Source organism: Diaporthe citri (assembly GCF_014595645.1).
Source record: "Diaporthe citri strain NFHF-8-4 chromosome Unknown scaffold_5, whole genome shotgun sequence".
Taxonomy (NCBI): Eukaryota; Fungi; Ascomycota; class Sordariomycetes; order Diaporthales; family Diaporthaceae; genus Diaporthe; species Diaporthe citri.
In genome coordinates this window covers 3,939,343-3,960,431 of record NW_025064850.1, presented here as the reverse complement: position 1 = coordinate 3,960,431, position 21,089 = coordinate 3,939,343, and the positions used below count along the sequence as shown (strand labels likewise).

At 56.8% G+C, this 21,089-nt stretch overlaps 8 protein-coding genes across 8 annotated transcripts; 5 read left to right on the top strand and 3 right to left on the bottom strand.

Moving 5' to 3' along the window:
- Window positions 1–162: 162 nt before the first annotated feature.
- INS49_011692 (uncharacterized protein) lies at window positions 163–2,880 on the top strand (the record flags this gene model as incomplete). Its single annotated transcript, XM_043172403.1, has 4 exons — window positions 163–562; window positions 615–1,413; window positions 1,466–2,649; window positions 2,735–2,880. The coding sequence occupies 4 exons, from the start codon at window positions 163–165 to the stop codon at window positions 2,878–2,880; spliced, it is 2,529 nt and encodes an 842-aa protein (XP_043024148.1).
- A 393-nt stretch (window positions 2,881–3,273) lies between these two features.
- INS49_011691 (uncharacterized protein) lies at window positions 3,274–5,307 on the bottom strand (the record flags this gene model as incomplete). Its single annotated transcript, XM_043172402.1, has 1 exon — window positions 3,274–5,307. The coding sequence occupies one exon, from the start codon at window positions 5,305–5,307 to the stop codon at window positions 3,274–3,276; it is 2,034 nt and encodes a 677-aa protein (XP_043024147.1).
- Window positions 5,308–6,681: 1,374 nt separating this feature from the next.
- On the bottom strand, window positions 6,682–8,704 carry INS49_011690 (uncharacterized protein; the record flags this gene model as incomplete). The annotated part of the gene is made up of 4 exons (XM_043172401.1): window positions 6,682–7,057; window positions 7,110–7,491; window positions 7,547–7,846; window positions 7,903–8,704. 4 exons carry the CDS (start codon window positions 8,702–8,704, stop codon window positions 6,682–6,684), a joined length of 1,860 nt encoding a protein of 619 aa, XP_043024146.1.
- A 2,538-nt stretch (window positions 8,705–11,242) lies between these two features.
- INS49_011689 (uncharacterized protein) lies at window positions 11,243–11,857 on the top strand (the record flags this gene model as incomplete). Its single annotated transcript, XM_043172400.1, has 1 exon — window positions 11,243–11,857. One exon carries the CDS (start codon window positions 11,243–11,245, stop codon window positions 11,855–11,857), a length of 615 nt encoding a protein of 204 aa, XP_043024145.1.
- A 3,392-nt stretch (window positions 11,858–15,249) lies between these two features.
- Window positions 15,250–16,839, top strand: INS49_011688 (uncharacterized protein; the record flags this gene model as incomplete). The annotated part of the gene is made up of 1 exon (XM_043172399.1): window positions 15,250–16,839. One exon carries the CDS (start codon window positions 15,250–15,252, stop codon window positions 16,837–16,839), a length of 1,590 nt encoding a protein of 529 aa, XP_043024144.1.
- Window positions 16,840–17,498: 659 nt separating this feature from the next.
- INS49_011687 (uncharacterized protein) lies at window positions 17,499–18,478 on the top strand (the record flags this gene model as incomplete). The annotated part of the gene is made up of 4 exons (XM_043172398.1): window positions 17,499–17,564; window positions 17,607–17,920; window positions 18,004–18,316; window positions 18,389–18,478. The coding sequence occupies 4 exons, from the start codon at window positions 17,499–17,501 to the stop codon at window positions 18,476–18,478; spliced, it is 783 nt and encodes a 260-aa protein (XP_043024143.1).
- A 409-nt stretch (window positions 18,479–18,887) lies between these two features.
- Window positions 18,888–20,094, bottom strand: INS49_011686 (uncharacterized protein; the record flags this gene model as incomplete). Its single annotated transcript, XM_043172397.1, has 2 exons — window positions 18,888–19,407; window positions 19,463–20,094. The coding sequence occupies 2 exons, from the start codon at window positions 20,092–20,094 to the stop codon at window positions 18,888–18,890; spliced, it is 1,152 nt and encodes a 383-aa protein (XP_043024142.1).
- Window positions 20,095–20,326: 232 nt separating this feature from the next.
- Window positions 20,327–20,820, top strand: INS49_011685 (uncharacterized protein; the record flags this gene model as incomplete). The annotated part of the gene is made up of 3 exons (XM_043172396.1): window positions 20,327–20,334; window positions 20,440–20,532; window positions 20,592–20,820. 3 exons carry the CDS (start codon window positions 20,327–20,329, stop codon window positions 20,818–20,820), a joined length of 330 nt encoding a protein of 109 aa, XP_043024141.1.
- Between the last annotated feature and the right edge of the window lie 269 nt (window positions 20,821–21,089).

Here is a 21,089-nt window from a genome sequence, read left to right as displayed (position 1 = left end):
ACCTATCCTCCATTACCCCCCAGTGCTGTCACATCTCGAGTGGGAATGCCAGCCTACTACCTTCACGACTGCCATTACTTCTTCCGTACGGCCCTGAGAGGCCTCAACATCAGCACCTCCGTCTCTCCTCTCTACCTCTGAGGACGCTCCAGGCTGACCAAGATGCCTACCCAAGTCCGTATTTTCACCTTGCCCAAGTCTATCGGAGAGACTCTCTCGTCTGCTCCTAGCACGCCGGCTCCTCGTCCGGTTCCTATAAACGGGCACGTACCCAACGGGATCCCTCAGCCGAACCAAGTCCCCAATAGGATGGGTGTAAATGAGAACAGGTCCTACCCGGGCGTCACTTTTGCCCAACAGGATAAGCTGCCAAAGCTGCCAATCCCTGAGCTGGCCGGCACCTGCGACAAGTACTTGGCTGCTCTCAAGCCCCTGCAGTCACCTCGCGAGCACTCCGACACGAAACAGGCTGTCCACGAATTCCTGAGCAATGAAGGGCCTGAGCTACAGGAGAAGCTGAAGAGGTATGCCGAAGGACGGACAAGCTATATCGAGCAGTTCTGTAAGACTTTCCTCTGGTCCATGGGAGGCGTTGCCGTCACTGACAATCACAGGGTACGACTCGTACCTGAATTACGACAACCCGGTCGTGCTCAATTTGAATCCCTTCTTCTTGTTGGAAGATGACCCGACTCCGGCTCGAAACAACCAGGTCACCCGCGCGGCCTCGCTGGTGGTGTCAGCCCTGGAGTTTGTGCGGGCTGTCCGCAAGGAGGAGCTGCCGCCAGACTCCATCAAAGGGACTGCCATGGATATGTACCAGTACTCGAGGCTCTTTGGCACAGCAAGGGTTCCGACCGAGGCTGGCTGCCAGATTGAACAGGATCCCGAGTCAAAGCACCTTGTCGTCATGTGCCATGGGCAGTTTTACTGGTTTGACGTTCTCGACGACAACTCGGACCTCATCATGACAGAGAAGGATGTGTCGATTAATTTGCAGACAATCATCGACGACGCAGCCCAGATGCCGATCCAGGATGCGGCAAAGGGGGCGTTGGGTGTGCTCAGCACGGAGAACAGAAAGGTGTGGTCCGGGCTCCGGGACGTCCTGACCAGAGAAGAAGGGTCAAACAACGCCGACTGTCTCGGGATAGTCGACTCGGCCTTGTTCATTGTCTGTCTCGACTATACGGAGCCTGCCACGGCGTCGGCTCTTTGCCAGAACATGCTCTGTGGAACGAGCGAGATCGAGAAGGGCGTGCAGATCGGCACCTGCACTAACCGCTGGTACGACAAGCTTCAAATTATTGTCTGCAAGAACGGCAGCGCCGGCATCAATTTCGAGCACACTGGCGTCGATGGCCACACCGTCCTCAGGTTCGCCAGCGATGTGTACACAGATACGATCTTACGGTTCGCCAGAACGATTAATGGACAAGCCCCCCACCCTCTGGGCATCAACAAGCCCTGATCCTTCCAAGCGTGACCCTGACAGCTTCGGAGACGTGAACACGACGCCACACAAGCTGGAGTGGGACATGATCCCCGAGCTCAAGATTGCCGTGCGCTTTGCGGAAACGCGGCTCGCCGACCTCATCGAGCAGAATGAGTTCCAGTGTCTTGACTTCCAAGGATACGGGAAGAACTTCATCACGTCAATGGGCTTCTCGCCCGACGCCTTCATCCAGATGGCCTTCCAGGCCGCTTACTACGGCCTGTACGGCCGGATCGAGTGTACCTACGAGCCAGCCATGACCAAGATGTTCTTGCACGGCCGAACGGAAGCGGTCCGGACCGTCTCGGATGAGTCTGTCAACTTCGTGCAGACATTTTGGGCCGACAACCCGGCGGAGCAGAAGGTAGAGGCTCTCAAGAGGGCGTGTCAGACCCATGTGAGCAGCACCAAGGAGTGCGCCAAGGGCCAGGGCTGCGATAGGCACCTGTATGCGCTCTTCTGCCTCTGGCAGCGCCTCATGGACGAGACGGCAGTAAGCGGGAGCACGGGCAGCAGCGGGTACACCTCTCCCGTCGACGGCGCAAGCAGCCCCGAGCCCGGGGCCGCCAGCCCCACCAGGGACTCGGCCGTATCGGGCGACAGTGAGCACACGACGCAGAACATGGTGACGCGGGCGCGGGGCGACAGCACCAACTCCCGCGGGGGGTCGCAGCAGCAGCTGCCGCTCATCTTCGCGGACTCGGGCTGGGACAAGCTCAACAACACCATCATGTCGACGTCCAACTGCGGCAACCCGTCGCTGCGGCAGTTCGGGTTCGGCCCCGTCAGTGGCGACGGCTTCGGCATCGGGTACATCATCAAGGACGACGGCATCGCCATCTGCGTCAGCAGCAAGCACCGACAGACCAAGCGCTTCATCGACACGCTCGAGAGCTACCTGCTTGAGATCCGCCGCATCCTTCGCATCACCAGCCGTCACCATTCGGCGCCCAAGCAGACCCGCGCCCGGGAGATCGACCGCTCCACCCACCATCACCGCAAGCCCACCTTCAACAGGCTCAAGAGCAGGGGCCGCCTCATCACCGGCCCGACCGCCGAGACCATCCGCACCCAAAAGCTGGGCAGCGCCGCCGGCACGCAGAGCCCAACCGACGAGAGCGTCACGCTCAGCGAGGATGACGAGCTGGGGGGATGTAAGTACTCATCAACACACCGCCACTAGTGCGCGACAAATTGTTTATGAATGCTCTAAATACTGACGTTCTCCGTATCCATCAGATGGTTTCTTTGATGCGGGCATGCTCCTTCAGGCTCTCAAGGCGCGTGGCGAGGTTGACGGGGGCGAGACCAAGGCTTCCGAGCGGGCTGCTGTGCAGGCCAGGAGGCGGGATGTGGGCAAGAGGTTGCGGTTGATTGATTACTGATCCTCAGATACACAGACTGTTTTACTTTCCGACGTCGAGCGTGTTGTGTTTCTAGGAAATGTCAAGCGCACAGGTGGAGGTGAGCACGACGTGGGGAACTGTGTGGCTGGACGATCAGATATATTATATTCCCAAGGCAGGTCTGCAAATATACCCTTTATTTATTGAGGCCGCAATCAAAAAGTCCCCATGATACACACTAGGTCACCGGCGGGAGGGTTGGTTATTGAGCGTGCCTTGTAACAGGGCTCCGTTGTCTCAAGGAGGCGAAGAACAATAAAATGTCCCAGAAGAACACCCCTCGCAAAACAATGAATACCTCGAGCCAGGGGCCATACTTGGCAATGCAAGTATGAACCTTAACTCCGTAGTCCGCATGCTCGTCATCCGCGGCTAGTCATCACGCTGCCCTCCCCGTGCAGCAACAGGCATCCCATCCAAGACGCGCAGCGGCTTCTTCATTCTCAGCATACACATCGCCGCCCCTTTCCAGCCCAGCTGCTTCTTCTTCCAGCCTGGGTGGTATCCAGTCTCCCCGGCGGTCATCGGAAGGGCTACTTCCTCAGCAGTGTCCTCATCACTTGAAGTCCCTTCTTGCTCCTGGTCTTCGTCGCTGTCCATCCGCGGATCTGCCCCGTACGGCCTGGGGGATTCGGCTGTTGGCATCTGCTGAGTCTCAGCAGTCGGAGTGTCGAGGTCGATGACGACGTCGCCCCCGGCGCTGTAGGTGACGGCCTCGGGCTGCTGGGGCCTGCTGTATTTGGAAATGCCAAACTCGGGCATCGGTTTGCGTTTCCCTTTCTCGGCCTCCTGCACCTTGTCCCCGTCTCCCGATTTCGTGGACCCTCGGTCACCCTCCGAGTCACTGCCGCTGTGGTCCAGCACCTCAGACCAGACCTCTACCTGCCTAAGCTTGTCCGCATATATGACCAGTACCGTGAAGAGAGTCAGTGGTATTGTGGCCACCCAGAAGACCCAGAACAGAGGTTGCCCCGGCTCGAAGCCCTCGTTCATGGACAGCACGCCCGAGACGATGGAGAAGGGGAGCAGGATCCCGCCCAGGTACGTGACGCGGTCGAGGGCGCGCTGGTTGTCCGAGTCGGACCCCTGGGAGGATGGTCTGTCTGCCTCTGGTCGGTGTCTTGGGACGTAGGCCATCCTTTCCTGGTGATACAGGGCCCCGCTGGCTGTTCTTTCCGGCTTCTTGTGTGGGAGCCCGGGGCAAGTGGCCGTGAGGATCTCCGCGCGAGTTCGAAGTCTTTGTATGAGACCTTCCCAGTCGGCTGGGCCTACAGCAAAGCCCTCCTCGGTTCCACTGCCATTCTGGGACCGCGCAGTTCTCTTTGCCATGTCAAAATTCTGCTCCAGTGCTCGCATGATCTGCCACTCCAGTGACGTCCTCTCTGGCTTGACCACCCTCCGCCTAGGTGTGAGGACCTCGAACAGCTCGAGCCACTGCTCATACGCTGTCTCCTCCAAGACCTGAAGCACCCCGCTGTCCTTACATGTAGTCGCGGGACTGTCCTGTAGTATGCTCTCCAAGCTGGGAATCTCCTCTCCGTTCCACTGGGCGACTGCCACGTTGTCTCCTTTCGTCCCACCATATCTGGGTCGGTTCTCCTGGTCTATCGGCGCATTGTATCCCGTGACTTTACCTGCCCTGCGAGCCTTTCTCAAGGGACCCCTTTCTTCCCAGCGAGGCTTGTCCAAGAACAGCACATCCACATCCTGGCTCACCCAGAGACTCGCCCGACAGAACACAGCGGCCAGCCCCTTGCCAGCGTCAGACACAGGCCGTACCACTGGCTCTCGCGCAAGGTCGGCAACAACCTGAGGAAGTCCTGGGCCGATGGAGTTCTGCTCGAAGCCCTGGCAGGACCTCTTCCGGGCTATAGCCTGCCAGTCCCCAGCCACCAACTCCGGGTAATCCCAGTGCGCATACCTGGCCGCCCTGGGCCCTCGTCTCCGGCGGATACCCATGGGCCGGTAGCTTCTCCCCGCCGCATGGGCTTCGACAAAGGACAGGTCAATGTCCAAGGGGCTGTCGAGAAGGACAGGCACAAAGGCGGCCGGGAGGCCGTAGATGGTGATGAGTGGCCTTGCCGCACCCTCCACGCCACTGGCGTGCTTTGCACTGGCGGCGGTGAACACATCAGAGGCCGCCGCGGCCGCTTGGGTGCCTTGTTTGACAAGTTCAGATACCTGAGCTTGGAGTTCGCCGGCTGTCGAGACGGGCCTCCGCTCGCAGCCCGTGTCGCCGCCCCGGGCCGTAACGACATAGCATGGCGGCGTCGGTGGCTCTGGCTTTACCTCTGGCGGTTGGGCTGCTGGCTGCTTTGGATTTCCATGTTCCCGGGTTGGAGGGACAGTAGACCTCGTGCTCCGCGGGTCGGAGGGGACGCTCGGCCGTGAAGGTGCCGTTGACATTGCTGACAACTAGCCACCCATTCCGGCCCGTGGAGGCTTCGCGAGGTCGCAAGGATATGGGGAATGAATTCGATTGCTCAAGCACACTTGCTGCTTGAGTGTTTATGTCCCCGTCTCGTTCATGTGCAGAAACAGGAAGGAGCGGAAGAGCAACGCGGCATCCGTGGCGAGGGAAGACAGAAGGGGAACGTCGAACCTACGCAAGCATCTCACCGGTGCCCTCCTCCCATATCTATCTCCCGTGATCTCCGGCATCTTCTGGACGAGTTCCAAGAGCTCTGGCTAACACAAAGGCTAGACATGCATGTCATGGTTTAAACCGATGACTAAAGTAAAGGTAGGCTGCAGCAGGGGCTAAATCACAGTTTTAGCCCCTCGTGATGGGCGGTGGAAAGGGTGGGTGGGGACCAAGACGCGGCTGACGGATCAGCTGCGCACGAGATCGCCCGGATGCAGCGAGACATCGCAACACACCTGAGTCTATCTGCATATGTATACACGTATCGAGACGGTGCAGAAGATCCTTCCCCACAGGAAGCGAACAGTCCACGCGCGTCAGTGTACACCCGTAGTCACTCCAAGGAACAGCAGAATTGCAAGATGAGCTGAAATTGTCTTTCGTTCTTTGCGCTCTCTTCCTCCCCACCTCACGAGTAGTACCAAGAACTCCAGAGACACCCAGATACTACCACCCCACGCCAACTCCTGAAAATAGCTTCGTATGGCGGCCACTCCAGAATCACACCTTGTGGCCTCCTTTCGCAGGTCCGCCTCTGCTTGCTGTTCGTCCTCACCCTAGGCAGCCAAGGGCCCAGTTTGCCCGAAGCCACCCACATGGCCAGATATATGACATGGCCGTCGATTCACCGCACGGGCACTCGTCGCGCCAGAGAAATCGATTGAAAGCAACAAAACAAGAAATTGCTAGATACCATTTTGCCCTGTCTTTGGTCCAGAACGCCTTAGCCGCAAGACGCCATGATGCTACTTCCCTCTTGCATTAACGTCATCCTCCGTGGTCCTTTGAATGAGTGTTGGTAAGGGAAGTTGAAAAAAGAAGACCGGGACAAGCCATGAAATGCCATAGGGCCTGCCCTCTTCTGTATCATTTGTACAGTAAAGTCATATACACTTCTCCCCTCTTTTCAAGATCACTGGTGCAGACTGCATGGAGAGGCACGACTGGAGGGTCGACGTCGGATCGGACGGGCCAGCGAGCCATGGCATCAACAGTTCTGCAGCCGGGCAATGTCGACATCCGAATCGGACAGTGCTGCTCACGCCAAGCCTCTTGCACTCGATACGGATGGCGTGCGTGTAATCGCGAGCCGCTGATCGTCCAATTGTCTCTCATCACAATCCAATGGCTCAGCTTCAATGAGGTGACGAGTCGTATCCGTTGTCAGAATTGTGGTCGTCGCCGTCATGATGGAGAGTTACACTGTTGAATTCCTCAAAAGGATCGGCAGCCTCACCACCAGGAGTTGCGAGGCCGCTGTCGAGAGGCACGCCCTGCATTGGCCTAGATCCGCTGATGTCCACACTCTCGCTCTCCTTGACGTTGCGGAAGTTGATGGTGTCGAGGGCACGCCCCTGATTTGGTACGATTGGTGGCTTCATGTGTCGGATCAAAGCCCATTGAGTCGTCCTGAAGAAGGGATGTACCTTGATGTCCGAGGCTCCTGCACGAGCACCTAGTCGGCGGTTCTCATCTTTGATGAGCAGCTTGCGTATGAGAGATTTGCAGAGACTACGAGTCCGTTAGCGGAAGCCATTGAGTATGTGTGGTCTTAGGTACTCACTTTGATATTTGGGGCGCTCCAGCGTGGTCTGGGAACGGAATGTCTTCCCTGAGAATGTTTGCGAATGTCGCGTTTCGGTTCTTGCCCTTGAAAGGGGTTGTGCCATACAACATCTCGTAGACTAGGATGCCCAGCGTCCACCAGTCAACGGCGCTGGTGTGGCCGCTCCCCTTAATTACCTCTGGCGCAATATATTCCTCCGTCCCCACGAAGGAATTGGTCCTGAAGTTGGCGATGCAGGACCTGGTGTCGATGGTTGGTAATGATGTCGTGCTCGCCCCATTCTTGCCCACGATCATGGTCGGCTTTCCACCAGGGTCAGACTGCTTCGACAAATCGAAGTCCGACAGCATGATGTGTCCAGATTGGTGAAGGAGGATATCTGGCGGCTCAGGTTAGCAGGCGCATGATTTGCGAGGGTCCGGCGTCCGACTTACTCTCAGGCTTCAGATCCCGGTAAATGAAGCCCATAAGGTGGAGGTACTCCAAGGCGGCAGTGACCTCTGCAGCATAGAAACGTGCATCGTCCTCGGGTATGCATTTACCAGGCCGGGTCTGCAGGGCGCGGAAGAACTCGCCACCACTGCAGTACTCCATACACAGGTACAGGTAGTCCTCAGACTGGAAGGAGTGGTACAGTGTGACGATGAAGGGGTGGTTGCTGGTCGCGAGAATCTCCTGCTCTGCAAGGGCTCTCTTGATCTTGTTGCGCTTGATCATCTCCTTCTTGCTCAACACTACGGGAGATTTGTCAGCCGACGCGAGAGAAGGTTAAGGGGCACGCGATACATACCTTTCATGGCATACAGCCGGCTGCTCTTCTTCTCCTTGACGAGATAGACCTTCCCGACATCGCCCTTGCCAATCAACTTGATCTTGTCAAAACTCTGGGGGCCGACCTCGACATTGCGGACCTTGATGGAGTTGGAGCTGTATGTTCTCCTGAAGGCGAGGGGTGTCCGGCCGGGCGGAGGCAGGGACCCGAGGCCGTCAGGGTCGGGCACGGCAAGGGAGAGGTCGTCACTGCCGTGTTTTGTTTCCACCAGCCCCAGCGTGCTCGCGCTCTTGTTGACGATCAGCGGCTCCTTGCCAAGCTCAGCGGTGGCAGGGCGCTCGTTGCTGCCCTTGCCGTTGGAAAACAGGCCCTGGGCATTGGGGGCGCTGGCGACCCTCCTCAGCTTCCTCGCGAGCTCCTCCTTTGTGGCGGCAGTGGGCTGCTCTGCAGGGCTGCCGTTGGGGCCATCGATCTTGAGTTCCGGGGTGTCAGGGGGGCTCGGGGGCACGGAGCCCTCGTTGTGGTGGCGGAGGGCGGGCGGGCCCTGGTGAGCAAAGTAGGGATTGGCGTGTGCGGTGGGACTGAGGGCCTCGTCGAGAGGATGGCCTTCGCTAGTGGTGGTGGTGCTCCTCAGGCGGCCGACGGTGGTGAAGAACTTTGACTGGCGGAAGGAGGACTTGCTGTCGGACTTGAAGGGGCTGTTTGAGTGGTCGCCGGGGGCGAGCTGGGCCTTGTCGCCGTTCAAGCTGCTGATCCTGAAGAAGTTCTTGAGCTTCTGTGGGAAATGGCTATTGCCATTGGTTGATTTTGTGGAGGGCATGGTGAGGTCTTCAGGATCATGAGGTTGAGGGCGATGCCATCGTGCAGAGAGGGAGCGGCTGTTTGTGGTGATGGTGAACTGGCGAGGCATTGCTGAGGTGACCGAGGAGCAGGAACCAAGAACCAAGAACCAGGACCCCGAGGCGCAGGCGGCGGCGGCGGGCGAGAGCGTTGATTAGACTAGCAGAAGGGAGACGGCCGGGTGACAGGGACAGGGACGCGGACGGGGGGGTGAGCCTAGGCCAAGTCGAGCAGACCCCAGCGGCAGCACAATCAGGCGGAGAACTGGAGGGAGATGGCCAGGAGGGCCTGCTGCGGTCGGGTGCGGTAGGCGGTAGGCGGTAGGCGACAGGCGGGGAGGCCAACTTGGGAGTGGGGTGGGGCGCCCGCTGGCTGGTCAAGTCAGGTCAGTTTGCCAGTCAGGCCAGTCAGGTCCGGGGCTCGTCTCGTCTCGTCCAACAGAACAGCCCGGCGGGAAGGCAGACGGGCGACACAAGTGGATGCCACTGCCAATGCAACCGCGGCTGGTGGGCTGAGAGAGGAGAGGGGAAAGGGAGCACGCAGCAAGTGACACCGACTGACAGGCAGACAGGCTGAGATGGTGCGGACTAGACCACACAGTCGGACAGACAGCCGGACAGGACGGTACGAAGGCGCGGCAGGGCTCCCAAGATCCTTGGAAGATCCAGTCAATCTCCCTGGCTGAGACCCTGGAGAAAGGAAACGCCACGTCGTTAGCCCGAAATGTTGCTGTGTACGGTAGCGTCTATCAAGCCCGTCCAGTTGGCTTCAGCCGACTTGAGCCCCTTCTCCGAGATTGAATGCAGAGGGACGAGGAGACAAAGACGGGTTTGTCGGCGATGTGAAGAGGTGAAATACGGAGGGAGGGGATGGATGGGAAGTTGGGACGAAGGGACGAAGGGATGGATGGATGGATGGATGCGTTGTGTTATGTTATGTGTACTGCACCATGCTGCTTGCTATGTAAGTGTGTGCTGTACAGTACCTTTCTCCGTGGGCAGGTACGTATTGAGCCTTGTACAGTGCACTGGGCAATTATTAGCAATCAACATTGAGCAAATCAGGGATTTCGCGGGTTTAACTCGTTGCCCCCAGCACCAGTGACGCCGAGCGGGATTCAATTGGCCAAGCCCTTGTGAGGATGCGGGAAACGTGGGTGAGCAATGCCTGGCCCATCATGGCGCTTCAGGGCACTCCCAAGGTTTGTTTTGCACACTATTTCCAGATGTGAGATGTTCCAAGCAAGTCTTGCATTGCAATTGACAGCTGACCAAACGCCTGGGTCAAGCACTAGACCCAGCAGATATCTGCACCCCGGCCACAATACAGACAAAGAGGCCTGACGTTTGTTGTACTGCATCTCAACTCCAACATCTGAGGTTGAGCCAGCCACCCCCTAGAGAGCATCGCAATATCTTAAGCATTCGTCTCCCCCGCTTTCCAAGGTTTGTGTCGACCTGCTGCGTGCCCGCTCTTCCCCACCAGGCAGGTCCCTTGTATCCCACCGTCCCTTCCACTGTTGAATGCAAACAGCCTGAGTGTTCTTTCTTGCCCATGCACATGCCTGCCTGCCTCTTACTTGGTAGACTGGCTACATAGCTATTTGTATGTCAATACCATCCATCCATCAGTGCTGTTCTTGCTTGAGGGCTCTGTCCTTTTCTGGCGTCAATATCAGACCAGGATTCATGAAACCCAGGCATCGAGGCACCCGGACGGGTACTGCTGCCTCGGCATGCCTCTGGTCTATTGCCTGCTCAAGAAGCCGTCGCTTTCACCCCCACGCCGCCACAATAACCCTCACGCGCGTCTCGAGATCAACACCGAACCCTGACCTACACACCTCTCGACGACAACATCTCATTCTATTTGCCTCTCCCATCCAGACCTCGCCAGCGGGATTTCTTCGTTTCTCTGGCATTTAATGCACGTCAAAGCGTCAGCAGGAGTCGGGATCCAAGTGATATGTTGTCCAATGCCCTTCAAGGAGAGCCCCCGTCAAGAGGCGGCTGGCGAAACAACGGTCCAGCCTCGCCCGTCCCGCAACGGCCAACTACCCCTTCGCCTGAGTTACCACGTATCACATCCGATATTGCAGGCTTTCAACGGCCACCCCAGCTGCGCAGCCCGCAGAGCCCCAGGCACGTCGGCCATGACGCCCACACTGCGCTGCAGACTCCTGCCCATGCGGGCCGGCACCCACCTCAGTCTCACTCGCCGTCACGGCAGTCAAGACCACAGCCGGTACCTGGCCCCGCAACGATACCAGGTCGGACGCAGGGTCAAGCTCGGATAGAGGTGGTCCTCGATATCTCGCCACAAAAGTCATCATCACACGGAGGGCTCTATTTTGGCGAGGCCGACCCCGAGGATGAGCTGGTTACGTCAGACCTCACGAGACAGGGCGCACTACCACCTGCTCAGGTATCCACACAAGCAGACGCGCCCGCCTCAGTGACGCCCGCCCCACCCCTCGGCCAGGCGCGGACGAGGTAGGCCCAAGGGCTGGCGCCCCGGCATGCCCTCCTACAAGACTGGCCTGCCTACCGTGCGGCGCTCTGCTGGGCCCGGGCCCAAGAGTACAGGGCAGAAGCGCAGGGGCCGGCCGCCGCGCCAGCCGTCGCCGACGCCGCGGGAGGTCTACGAGAGGCAGGCGGCGCCTAGGTACATGCCATTCCTGTGCGAGTGGCCCGGCTGCAAGGCGGAGCTGCAAAACCTCACGAGGCTGCGGAAGCACATCCACGTCGTCCACGGGCAGATGGACCCGCTGCTGTGCCGGTGGGCGCACTGCAACGACAGAGACCTGGTGTTCGCGCAGAAATTTGAGTTCCAAGACCACGTGGACGAGGAGCATCTCACTCCGTTTGTCTGGCACGTCGGGGACGGACAGCGGAATGAGCGGCCCATAACCAAGGCGGATGAGATCTCGGAAAAGCTGCCGGCTTACCTGCTCGGCCCGAACGGCGAGCAGGTGACGCCGTGGGTGAAGGACCAGGAGATCCAAGACATCCTGACGTGGCGGGAGAACCGACGACGGCTCAAGCACATCCTCATGCAGCGGGACGCTAACGCTCCAAGCGAGGATGAGGATGAGGTTGAGGACTCGTCGAATGAAGAGCCTCTTCCCGGCTAGGGTGGAGCGAGACCGAGCAGTCACGGGTTCGAGTGGGTGGTCACACTCGGCGTCGGGGAGACGTTCACACGAGATGCGGCTCAGCGATGGAGCTCGTAATCGGGAGAAATTGCGGAGTATATTCTGTTTGTTCACTGGGTTGTCACACAATTAGATACCCAAGATAGACGGCTTGACGAGAATCGCGTGCTCAGCCACGGCAGACCGGTAATTGTGCATTACGAGCGCGAATCGCAGTCAGATTGCTCCCTCGCAACCATGTGAGACAGCTCGGCGGAGCGGATTTAAGCTCGATGCAATGGAGTGAAGCAGCGCGAGTAATTACTGTGAGTGCCTCGCGCAGACATCACCAAGTCCGGTCGCCCGTCGCCTGCTCACCCCTGGGCTCGGCATCAACGGGCAGGCATGCGATTTGATGATTCGCACGTACGGTTTTCGGGTCTCCTGAGATTGGGGCTCAGCCCTGCGAGGGCTGCAGGGCGGGCGGGCCAGCCAATGTAATGCAGGACCGCGCAGGGACCAGGAAGAACAGGCAACGCTAGGCGAAGGTGGTCCGCCGTGTGGTACTGGGACATGACACGAGCCACAGCAACGAGCAGCGGGCTGGGTGATTTCCCAAAAATAAGTGCAAGGGGGTTACGTCACTTGCGTGGAGTTCGGTGGATTTCTCAGCATGAACGCGGGAAAAAGAGGAATTGGGGGGGGGGGGGATGGAAAAGGTTTGATGATGAGCTGGCAATACGCGGACGGGCGAACAAGCCGCTGGGTTTCTCCTGGCGACCCGGGATGCCGTGCCGCGAGTTTGGATCGCACGCCAAAGGCCGTGATGAGAGAGTCGAGAGACGGCTTTGAGGTGCAGGACGACCGTCAATGGGCATTGCGGGCTTGTGGGAATGGGCAAGGTGCACCTGTTGGCCGGGCCGAGTCAGGCTCTTTCCCTGTTGGGAAAGAGGGTGGGTAATGGGCGGCCTGCTGTACTAAGTAGGAGGTACCTATGTACCTCTATATCCCGAGTCTCGCTACCTAGGCACAATCAACGGACTCGACCTGCTATGGTCCGCGACTCCAACCTCAGTTCCCCTTTCTCAAGCCCTCCTGAACAAAGTCAGATAGGCTCACGGGCGGGGATATAAACGTGCATTATTGACGGGTGGCTAAGGACGTCGTGCCTCGTCGATGACTTTTTGACTGTGTTGGCAGGCTAGTCCTGGCACACAAGCGTATGGGTTAAGGCCAGGCAAGCACCTAGATAATCAGGGCTGTACCTGGATAGAGCATATTTCTGCAATTGCTAGAACTCAGCCTCGTTCTCCAGAATCATGAATGAATGGCAAGAAGACGCAATTATTACTGCTCAAGTGCTGCGGTAGTTGCGTGGCTGTCTGTATTCCTCCACATTCAGCATTAATAGACAGCACTAACTCGCCACACTCCCATAATCAAGTCCAGAACGGTCGGAGAGCTAGTACATGCGAAGCAATAGACAACTCGAGCTGCAACGAGAAGAGGGGGAGGGCAGAGATGCATTAGAACCGATATAGTCAATTTTAACCGCGCCCGTTTGGGAGGTACTAATTAGCCAATTCTTCTCTTTCACCCAACCTGCAGCGCACATTCGCCGGCTCACATGGTGGTCGATATTTAACCCAGGTTCCTAGGTAGTGTGGATAGTATCGGCCAATCAACCGCCCTGTACCTGTCTTGCTTTGTTTTCCTGACAGACAATTCCGACCAGGTACTTATTTCAGGGAACCGTGTGTCCTGGGGAGACCTCAGTCCAAGAGGGCTCTACGAGCTACATTCCCCAAATGAAGAGTCATGAAAAGTTCTTTTTGGTCAACAATTGTCCGACATCGTAGACATAGCCGAGTTGCTTGGCCCCTAATGTGACCAGAGGAAACGAATTTGCCCCAGAGCCACGAGCAACTGCATGTGTGTCTTCCGAAGACCAAAACATGTTTACAGGAAAACTATGAGAAGTGTATAGGAGGCAGTTGGGGAAATCCTGAAATTTTGTCACTTGTGTTCTGCAGCTAGCTACCCTGACAACAAAGTTCATCGGAAAGGTTTTCGACGGGATAATTCAGATACTCATGCCCCGCAAGTTGATACACACATATCCTCCTTTCTAACCGAGAGGTGTGGCTTTCATGAGATGTTCTTATGTACATATACATATATATACATACATATACACACACATATATAATAATGATCATGTGTCTTATCAATACATACTTAGGCATGAAGTAGGAGAGCATTTGAAAGGAACGTTTTACCAGGCCGCAATGCCTTTGCAACCAGACCATACCACGTGTTGCAACTTGAGCTGGACCCGCCTGAATTTATTCTGGGGCCGACCCGACTAAGGTCAGCATTTGAGTACACTAGGACGACTTGGAAGGTCTGGTTCAAATCTGGACGAAGACTCAGGTCTCCACGTGACGGGGACTAGACGTGATAGTCGAAGACCATCTGCGGCGGCGTCATTATCGGAAAGTACGCTGCAAGAAGCAAGCAGACATTGCTGTTGACGACTGTAGACATAGACCTGACCTCTTCGACATAGTTGGACTGTTGAAAATACCACATTCTCGAAGGCTCATCACAAATGACATCCCACCTAAACCAAACATGGACGACCAACCACCAACGCGCCATAGGCGTCAGAGCTCCACTGTGCCATCACTTGCAACCATGCCACCTGTCCATGAGTATCCCCAAGACATGGCAAAGATAAAATGCAGAGACCTCGATTCAGTCGAAAACAGCAAAACGACCGAGCATCACGAATCTGTGCCACCCAGCAACCCACGCAGTGAAGAGGAGTCGTGGACTGACGTGGGGTGGATGATTCTCCTCGGCCTTGCCATTACCGCCCTTTCCATGGCGCTCAGCCTACTCCACTATGCCTACTTTTTCTACATGATGCGACGTCAAGGGGTTGACCTGTGGTGATGATATCGTGCGGACGTACCCTTTCGAGGTGCTCTGTACCGCCTCTGTTCCCAGTGGAAACGCCTGGATCTGAGCATGTTGGAGTCTCTAGGCTTGGGGGTCCGCCGCTCTCTGGTGATCGGAATCGTTTCTGGTAGCCGTAGACCCCCTATCCTCCTTCCGCTGTCAGTAGGTCACGGTCACGAACAGCCCGAGTCGTTGCTTCCTCGTCCAGAACGACGGTTGACTCCACCAAGAAAGGCACTGTTTGTGTTCCGGATTTGCTTACTTTCCAAGTTCCATCATCATCAATCGGCTCAACGCTCGTTCGCTCACCACCAACATTCAAATCAAACCAACATTCATCCACTGACTACTACCATCATCGACATCTTCGACATCAGCTTAAGGCTCGTTCGCTCAGAATCACCAGCCAGACAACAAGTTTGAGTACAATGCGTCATATCGCACCTTTCGCGCTCATTTCGGTGGCCATGGCCAGTCGTTCCGTCGTTCTTGAGGCTCCAGATGACGCTTGCGGATACCTCAATGGCGTTCAAAAAGCCCCTTTCGGATGTTTTGACACTTCAGAAAAGTGCGCCATTTACTATCCGACTTCATCGACGGCTGCTAGAGCCGCTGTGGATGCCACTGTGGTGTCGATGATTACTCCGGCTCCACAGCCCTCCATCGTCTGCTGCGAACCATCCAGAGGGGACTGCACCATCCAGCCCACCGCCTGCGTTGATGCCTTGGAGCACTGCACAGGCAGTTGTTCCAATGACCCCATGACGCTCAAGTGCACAACCGAGGCTCAAAGTTACTGCAATCGGGCACATTTCGAATCGCCACTGTCCTTTCGCTACACTGAGGCCCTGGATGCTGGGCTGAGGCCCACGGACGCACCTGTTGACGGCTGGTTTTGTGGCCCGTCAGCCTTCCCCATCCAGCATGCAAATGCATCGCACAGCAAGACCACGTCAATGGCCCAAATGAGCCATTCTCCAGTCAGTCCTACCACCACCCTCAGCGTCACGATAACCTTGTCGAAACCTGGAGTGGGACCTGGCCCTGCAGTCACCCCGTCCACCACCCTCAGCGTCACGGTAACCTTGTCCAAACCTGGACTGGAGCCTGGACCTTCGCATATGTCGTCTCCACCTGCAGCTGCCGATTATGAGGACACCGACCACAAAGAATTTGCTCCCGGCAGCGATGACTGTTGTTTAGACGAGCCCGGTACTTCTGAGCCTTGCGGTTACGACACCCTGCGAGCACGGCTACAACGAAGACAGGCCATGAGTGGCTCAGCCACCGCAGTCTTGTCAGCCGCAGCACCAGGGTACGAAATCAGCAGAGGATCCGCCATCGCCTCTACTGCGTACATAGGCCAGACCGATCGCGCTCCATTCGTCGAGGCGACCCGTATATGGAATGTTGTAACACCCGCGGCGGCTGCGACCTCCACGACAACAACTACCGATCCACGGATGCGGCCTCCGACTCGAAAGGGGAAGAAGAACCGACTCAGCTCACCAGGCAGGATTGCCATCGGTGTCATCGTAGGATTGATAGGCCTATTTGCAATTTGCTATGTCCTCGGGAAGAAGTACTGGCACCGGTCCGTTTCAAGGCAACAGCATTCGGAACAGCATCAGAATGAACATGAACTGGCCGAATCTCCAGTGCATGCCGCAGAGAGGCAGAAAAGATATGCCCAGTACAGGAATAATCTCGCATCGATGGCAGACCACGTCGCAGATTACGTTGCGGATCAGAGCCCGCAGCAACATCCCACAGACCATGGGGATATGCCGGAGCAGCGAGGCCCGGCCTTCGAAAGGCAGTCACATTCAGCTACTGTAGTGCGGCCAGGTCCGGCTTTTGAAAGGTGCCAGCATGTCTCTCCTGAATCTGGCGAGACCACTGATGTCGAGGAGGATGTTGAGCCCCGGTCTGAAGATTCACTGGAACGAGAAGCTTATGAAAACGCCATCGGCGTCGCGGTTTCGGAAGGGAGGAATCAGGCACACAATATTTTCTAATGCGCGTGGGTCAGATGTTGGTGACTTGAGCATCACTATTGGGTATCACAGCGAGCCTTGTGTGCCGAAGGCTTTCTATGAGACAGAGAGTCGTTCGGCACGTAGACAGCAGCGAATGTTATTAAAGTTTCTCAACCAACACAGCGGCAAACTGAGGCTCCATTTGGTTTGCAACCGAAATGTCTTCTTCTATTTGTCATCAACCCGCTCTCGGCCTCTCGCGCTGGCGGACAATTCATGCTGTGCTTAAGTAACCTCACGACTGTCGGGGCGGGTTAGACGACTGGTACGCGTACAACCCTTGTAGACTTACATGCGACTGTTCCTGGCGATGTTTAGTGATCTCCTGGTCACGGTCAAGCAAGATGTTGTCCTGCGCCTCGGGGAAAGCTTGCCGCCAATTATTAATCGAGCCGGCGACATTTGGCGGGGTTCGCACCTCACTGCATACCCAGGCACCTAAAGTGCATTGCGTCAACGCCCTTTCGCATTGAGCACTTGAACTACTTTACAAGTATAGGACGAGCTTCCTCTGTTATTGCCCGCAATCTCAAAGCTCCAGTCGATGAGAATTTATATGACATAGCTGCCTCTACCGAGAGTATCTTGAATTGCCTTGATCGCCCAACTTCATATCACAATATCCCTGATCTGCAGTCATGGCATCACTTTCGAAGTCCTTCTTCGCCGTCGTGGCTGGCGTAGGCGCTGGCACAGGCGGTGCAGTGAGTTTCCCATGGCTATGTGACTGTCCTAATTCCACCAAGATAGTATTGCTGACAAAAGAACAAAAGGTCGCAAAGCGTTTCGCGAAAGCCTACCCGGTGGTCCTGCTCGCCCGGAGGGAGGAGAGCTTCAAGGACCTTGTGACCGAGATCAACGGCAGCGGAGGCCGGGCAATCGGTATTCCAACTGATGCCACAGACGCGGAGTCCGTGAAGTCGGCGTTTGACACCATCAAGAAGGAGCTGCCTGACCTGAAGCTGGCCGCCGCCATCTACAACGTGTCGGCGGGCTTCGGAATCAAGCCATTCCTGGAGTTCAAGCTCGAGGACCTGGACAGCAGCCTCAGGGGTAACGCGTGAGCAAGCGCCTTTCCCTTATAAGCTCTCACCCCCTCACGGGATAACACCGTCTGACAATATGACACGATGCCACGCACAGCCATGGCCTTTTCCACTTCGCCCAGAACACCCTCCCCTTGCTTCTCGAGTCGGTCGACTCGTCTCCGCACCCGCCGTCCCTGATCGTCACGGGCGCCACGGCCTCCATCAGGGGCAGCGCAAAGTTCACCAACTTTGCCGCGGGCAAGTTCGCCGCGAGGGCCATCACGCAGTCGCTGGCCAGGGAGTTTGGCCCTCGCGGCGTTCACGTCGCGCACGCCATTATCGACGGCGGCATCGACATCCCCCGCTTGGCCGAGCACAAGCACAAGTTCAACAACGGCGCCCCCGACGGGCTCATCTCGCCTGATTCGGTAAGCGGGAGGCTCTCGGTCGGGAAAGCTGGCGAGAACGGAGACTCAGTTTGCTAATGTTTTGTGTGTTAGATTGCGGAGGATTACTGGCACTTGCACACGCAGCATCGGTCGGCCTTCACTCAGGAGTTAGACTTGAGGCCCTATGTGGAGAAGTTTTAGGGGGTTGAGGTACCCCCTCAGGTTTGGGCGGACAAAAACGGCCAATTCACATGAGCGAACGGGGAGCGAGGCGAGAGGTCCTCTCAGTGTAACCAGCAAAAGAGTGTCTGTCTCATGTCTGGTAAAAATGCCTGGGCCTATTTGCAATCCCTGGTGCTGTCCCTTGCTCGCAGCAACTGGCCTTATGATATACACGAGCCTTCATAACCCGTGCGTAGGCTGCGGATATGAGGAGACGAAGTATACACTCGGTCAGCAGAGTGCGGCCATACTCACGCACGGCTATCTTGGTGTGCACCTAAACTTGTCGAGAGGTGCGACGCGATTGCCGGCGGAGTCGGGTCAGCCTGTGTATCTTGCAGTGATATCTTAGTTAACGGAGCGTCCAATGCCCTGTTCAATGCCCTGTTCAGGTGGCAGCGGTGGCTTCCGTGTCCTTCGAGGCCTCCGGGGACTCCGGTGCCGCCGGGGCCTCTGGGGGCCGGGCAGCCTGAGCAGCCTCTTCCGTAGTAGTATCGCCGGATACTGGCTCTCCGTTGAGGTAAGGAATGCCATATTCCTTCGCCAACCGCTCGTCCTCCTTCCTCTGCCGTATGCGCTCAGTCTCCTCACGCATCTTTTGCAGATTCCACACATCGCTATCCTCGTCATCCGAGGCATCATCGTCGCTGTCCCCACGCCAATTCCCGCTCTCAAAGAGCGTCCTTCCTGTGGCTTCCTTGGCCTTTCGAGCTTGCTCCTCCGCGGCCTTCTTGTCCATTCGCTTCTTCTTCCATTCGGCAAACGTTTCCGGGGTGACGGGGGTGAGTGTGCCAACTAGCTTGTGCCTCTCCGATTCGAGGAATTCCTCGAGCGTCAGAGTCTTGAGCGGCGACTTGTCCATCATGGCCTTCTCCGCTGCCCTCTGCTCCTTGGTCTTGAGTATGAAGCTGTGTTTGGTGTTAGCCGAACCCTTTTGGACCTGGGGTCTGAAGCAGAACTTACCCTGGCGGAAGAGCATGCTTATACATGCACTTATCGCCACCATTGGGACAGATCCAGAACCAGCCATATTTGCCATCTTCGATGGCCTGGATGAAGTACTTGCAGACCTTGTCGGTGGTTGTCCGCTGGTTGCCTTTCTTGGACAGGACGACGGAGCGCAGCTTGTCTTCGTCCCAGTCGGCCGAGGTTTCGGCCTTCTTCTTCTCCTCCTCTTCTGCGCGCGTGTCTGTGTACAGACTCTTCTTTTCCGTCTTCCGGTCTAGCTCCATATCATGTGAGAACTTACACTTCTTCCCCTTCTCACAGTTACCCTTCTTGTAGAAGATACAGAGGACGGTCTTTGGATCGACACCGAAGGGCACCTTCTGGATCTGGGCGGGCTTGTTGAGCAGCAGGTCGGCTTCCCTCTTTGCCTCCTCTGCAGCCTTCTTTTCCTTCTCGCGCTGTGCCCTCTCGGCCTCTTTCTTCTTTTGCTCGGCGTTGCCTCCGGCCTTCATCTGTGACTGCAGCTGCGAGATCTGCCTCTGGGCCGCGCCGCCCTTCTTGTTCTTCATGCCAAAGGTCTTGTCATCGACGGCTTTCTTGGCGTCCAGCTTCTTGCTGGGGCCTTTGTCGGTCTTTTTCGGAGGCATCTTGGCTGTGTAGGTGAAAACCGATTCGAAAACTGGATTTCGCTCGCAGATGCTCGAGTTTTGGGGGGTGCTGGGATAGTATGTGCCTAGAGCCCAGCGGAAAGGCGTCGTGGGTGGAAAGTTGGAGGGGGCACTTTGAAGTTGTAAGCCGACAAGGCAGTAATAAAAAAGCGGGATGTGGTCCAACTGAGTCTGGCGCTTGAACAGTGACGCTGCGGACCCGCCCACCGCGATGATTAGGTAAGGGCTGTCCGGCCGAGTGTAAGCTGCATGTACGTATCTTCGTACCTGACCAGCTAGTCCGAGGTACTGCATCCCAGCCCGGCAACTCCAACAGATGTGAAGTGGCCTTGTCGTCACAAGAGCTGCCCTCCGCCTTCCATTCCTTTTCAGCACCAAGAGTCAACTGCACCCGAGAGTCATTGAGACACCGTCCAAGTGAGTTAGCAGACTTGTTTTTTTTCCCAGCGACTTGCAGCATTCTGACAATTAACCAGCCTGTCAACTCCAGAGTCGCAGCCTCTCAAGTCTCCGTCGCAAGCCCGTGCTCCACCAGAACAAATCGCCATAATGATCTCCGACAACGATCTGTACAGACTCGCCCTGTTCCTTGGCTCTGCCGCCATGGTTCTGATTGTCGGCTACCACTACATTGAGGTCAATGCGAAGGATGATGAGAAGGCAACCACACAACGGGCTGGAAAGCAGGGTGCGGCACTGAAGTGATGGTTGGTGTTGGGGACAGAGAACGGTCACGGTAATCGACATTGTATCATTGGAATCAACAGAGGGAATAACAGCAGACAACACCTAGATGCTGAGGCAAAGTGGCGGACATTCACGACGCGCGGGGCCCTCGAGAGGGCCGGTGGCCTTGTCTATTCAAGCGCAACTTGCAGTTGCGACTGGCAAGGAGGAAGTTTGGCCAGCAATGATACTAGACACACTGCATAAAATGGAGTGCATCGGGGCCGTCGCTGTGCTGCGTTGTGCAC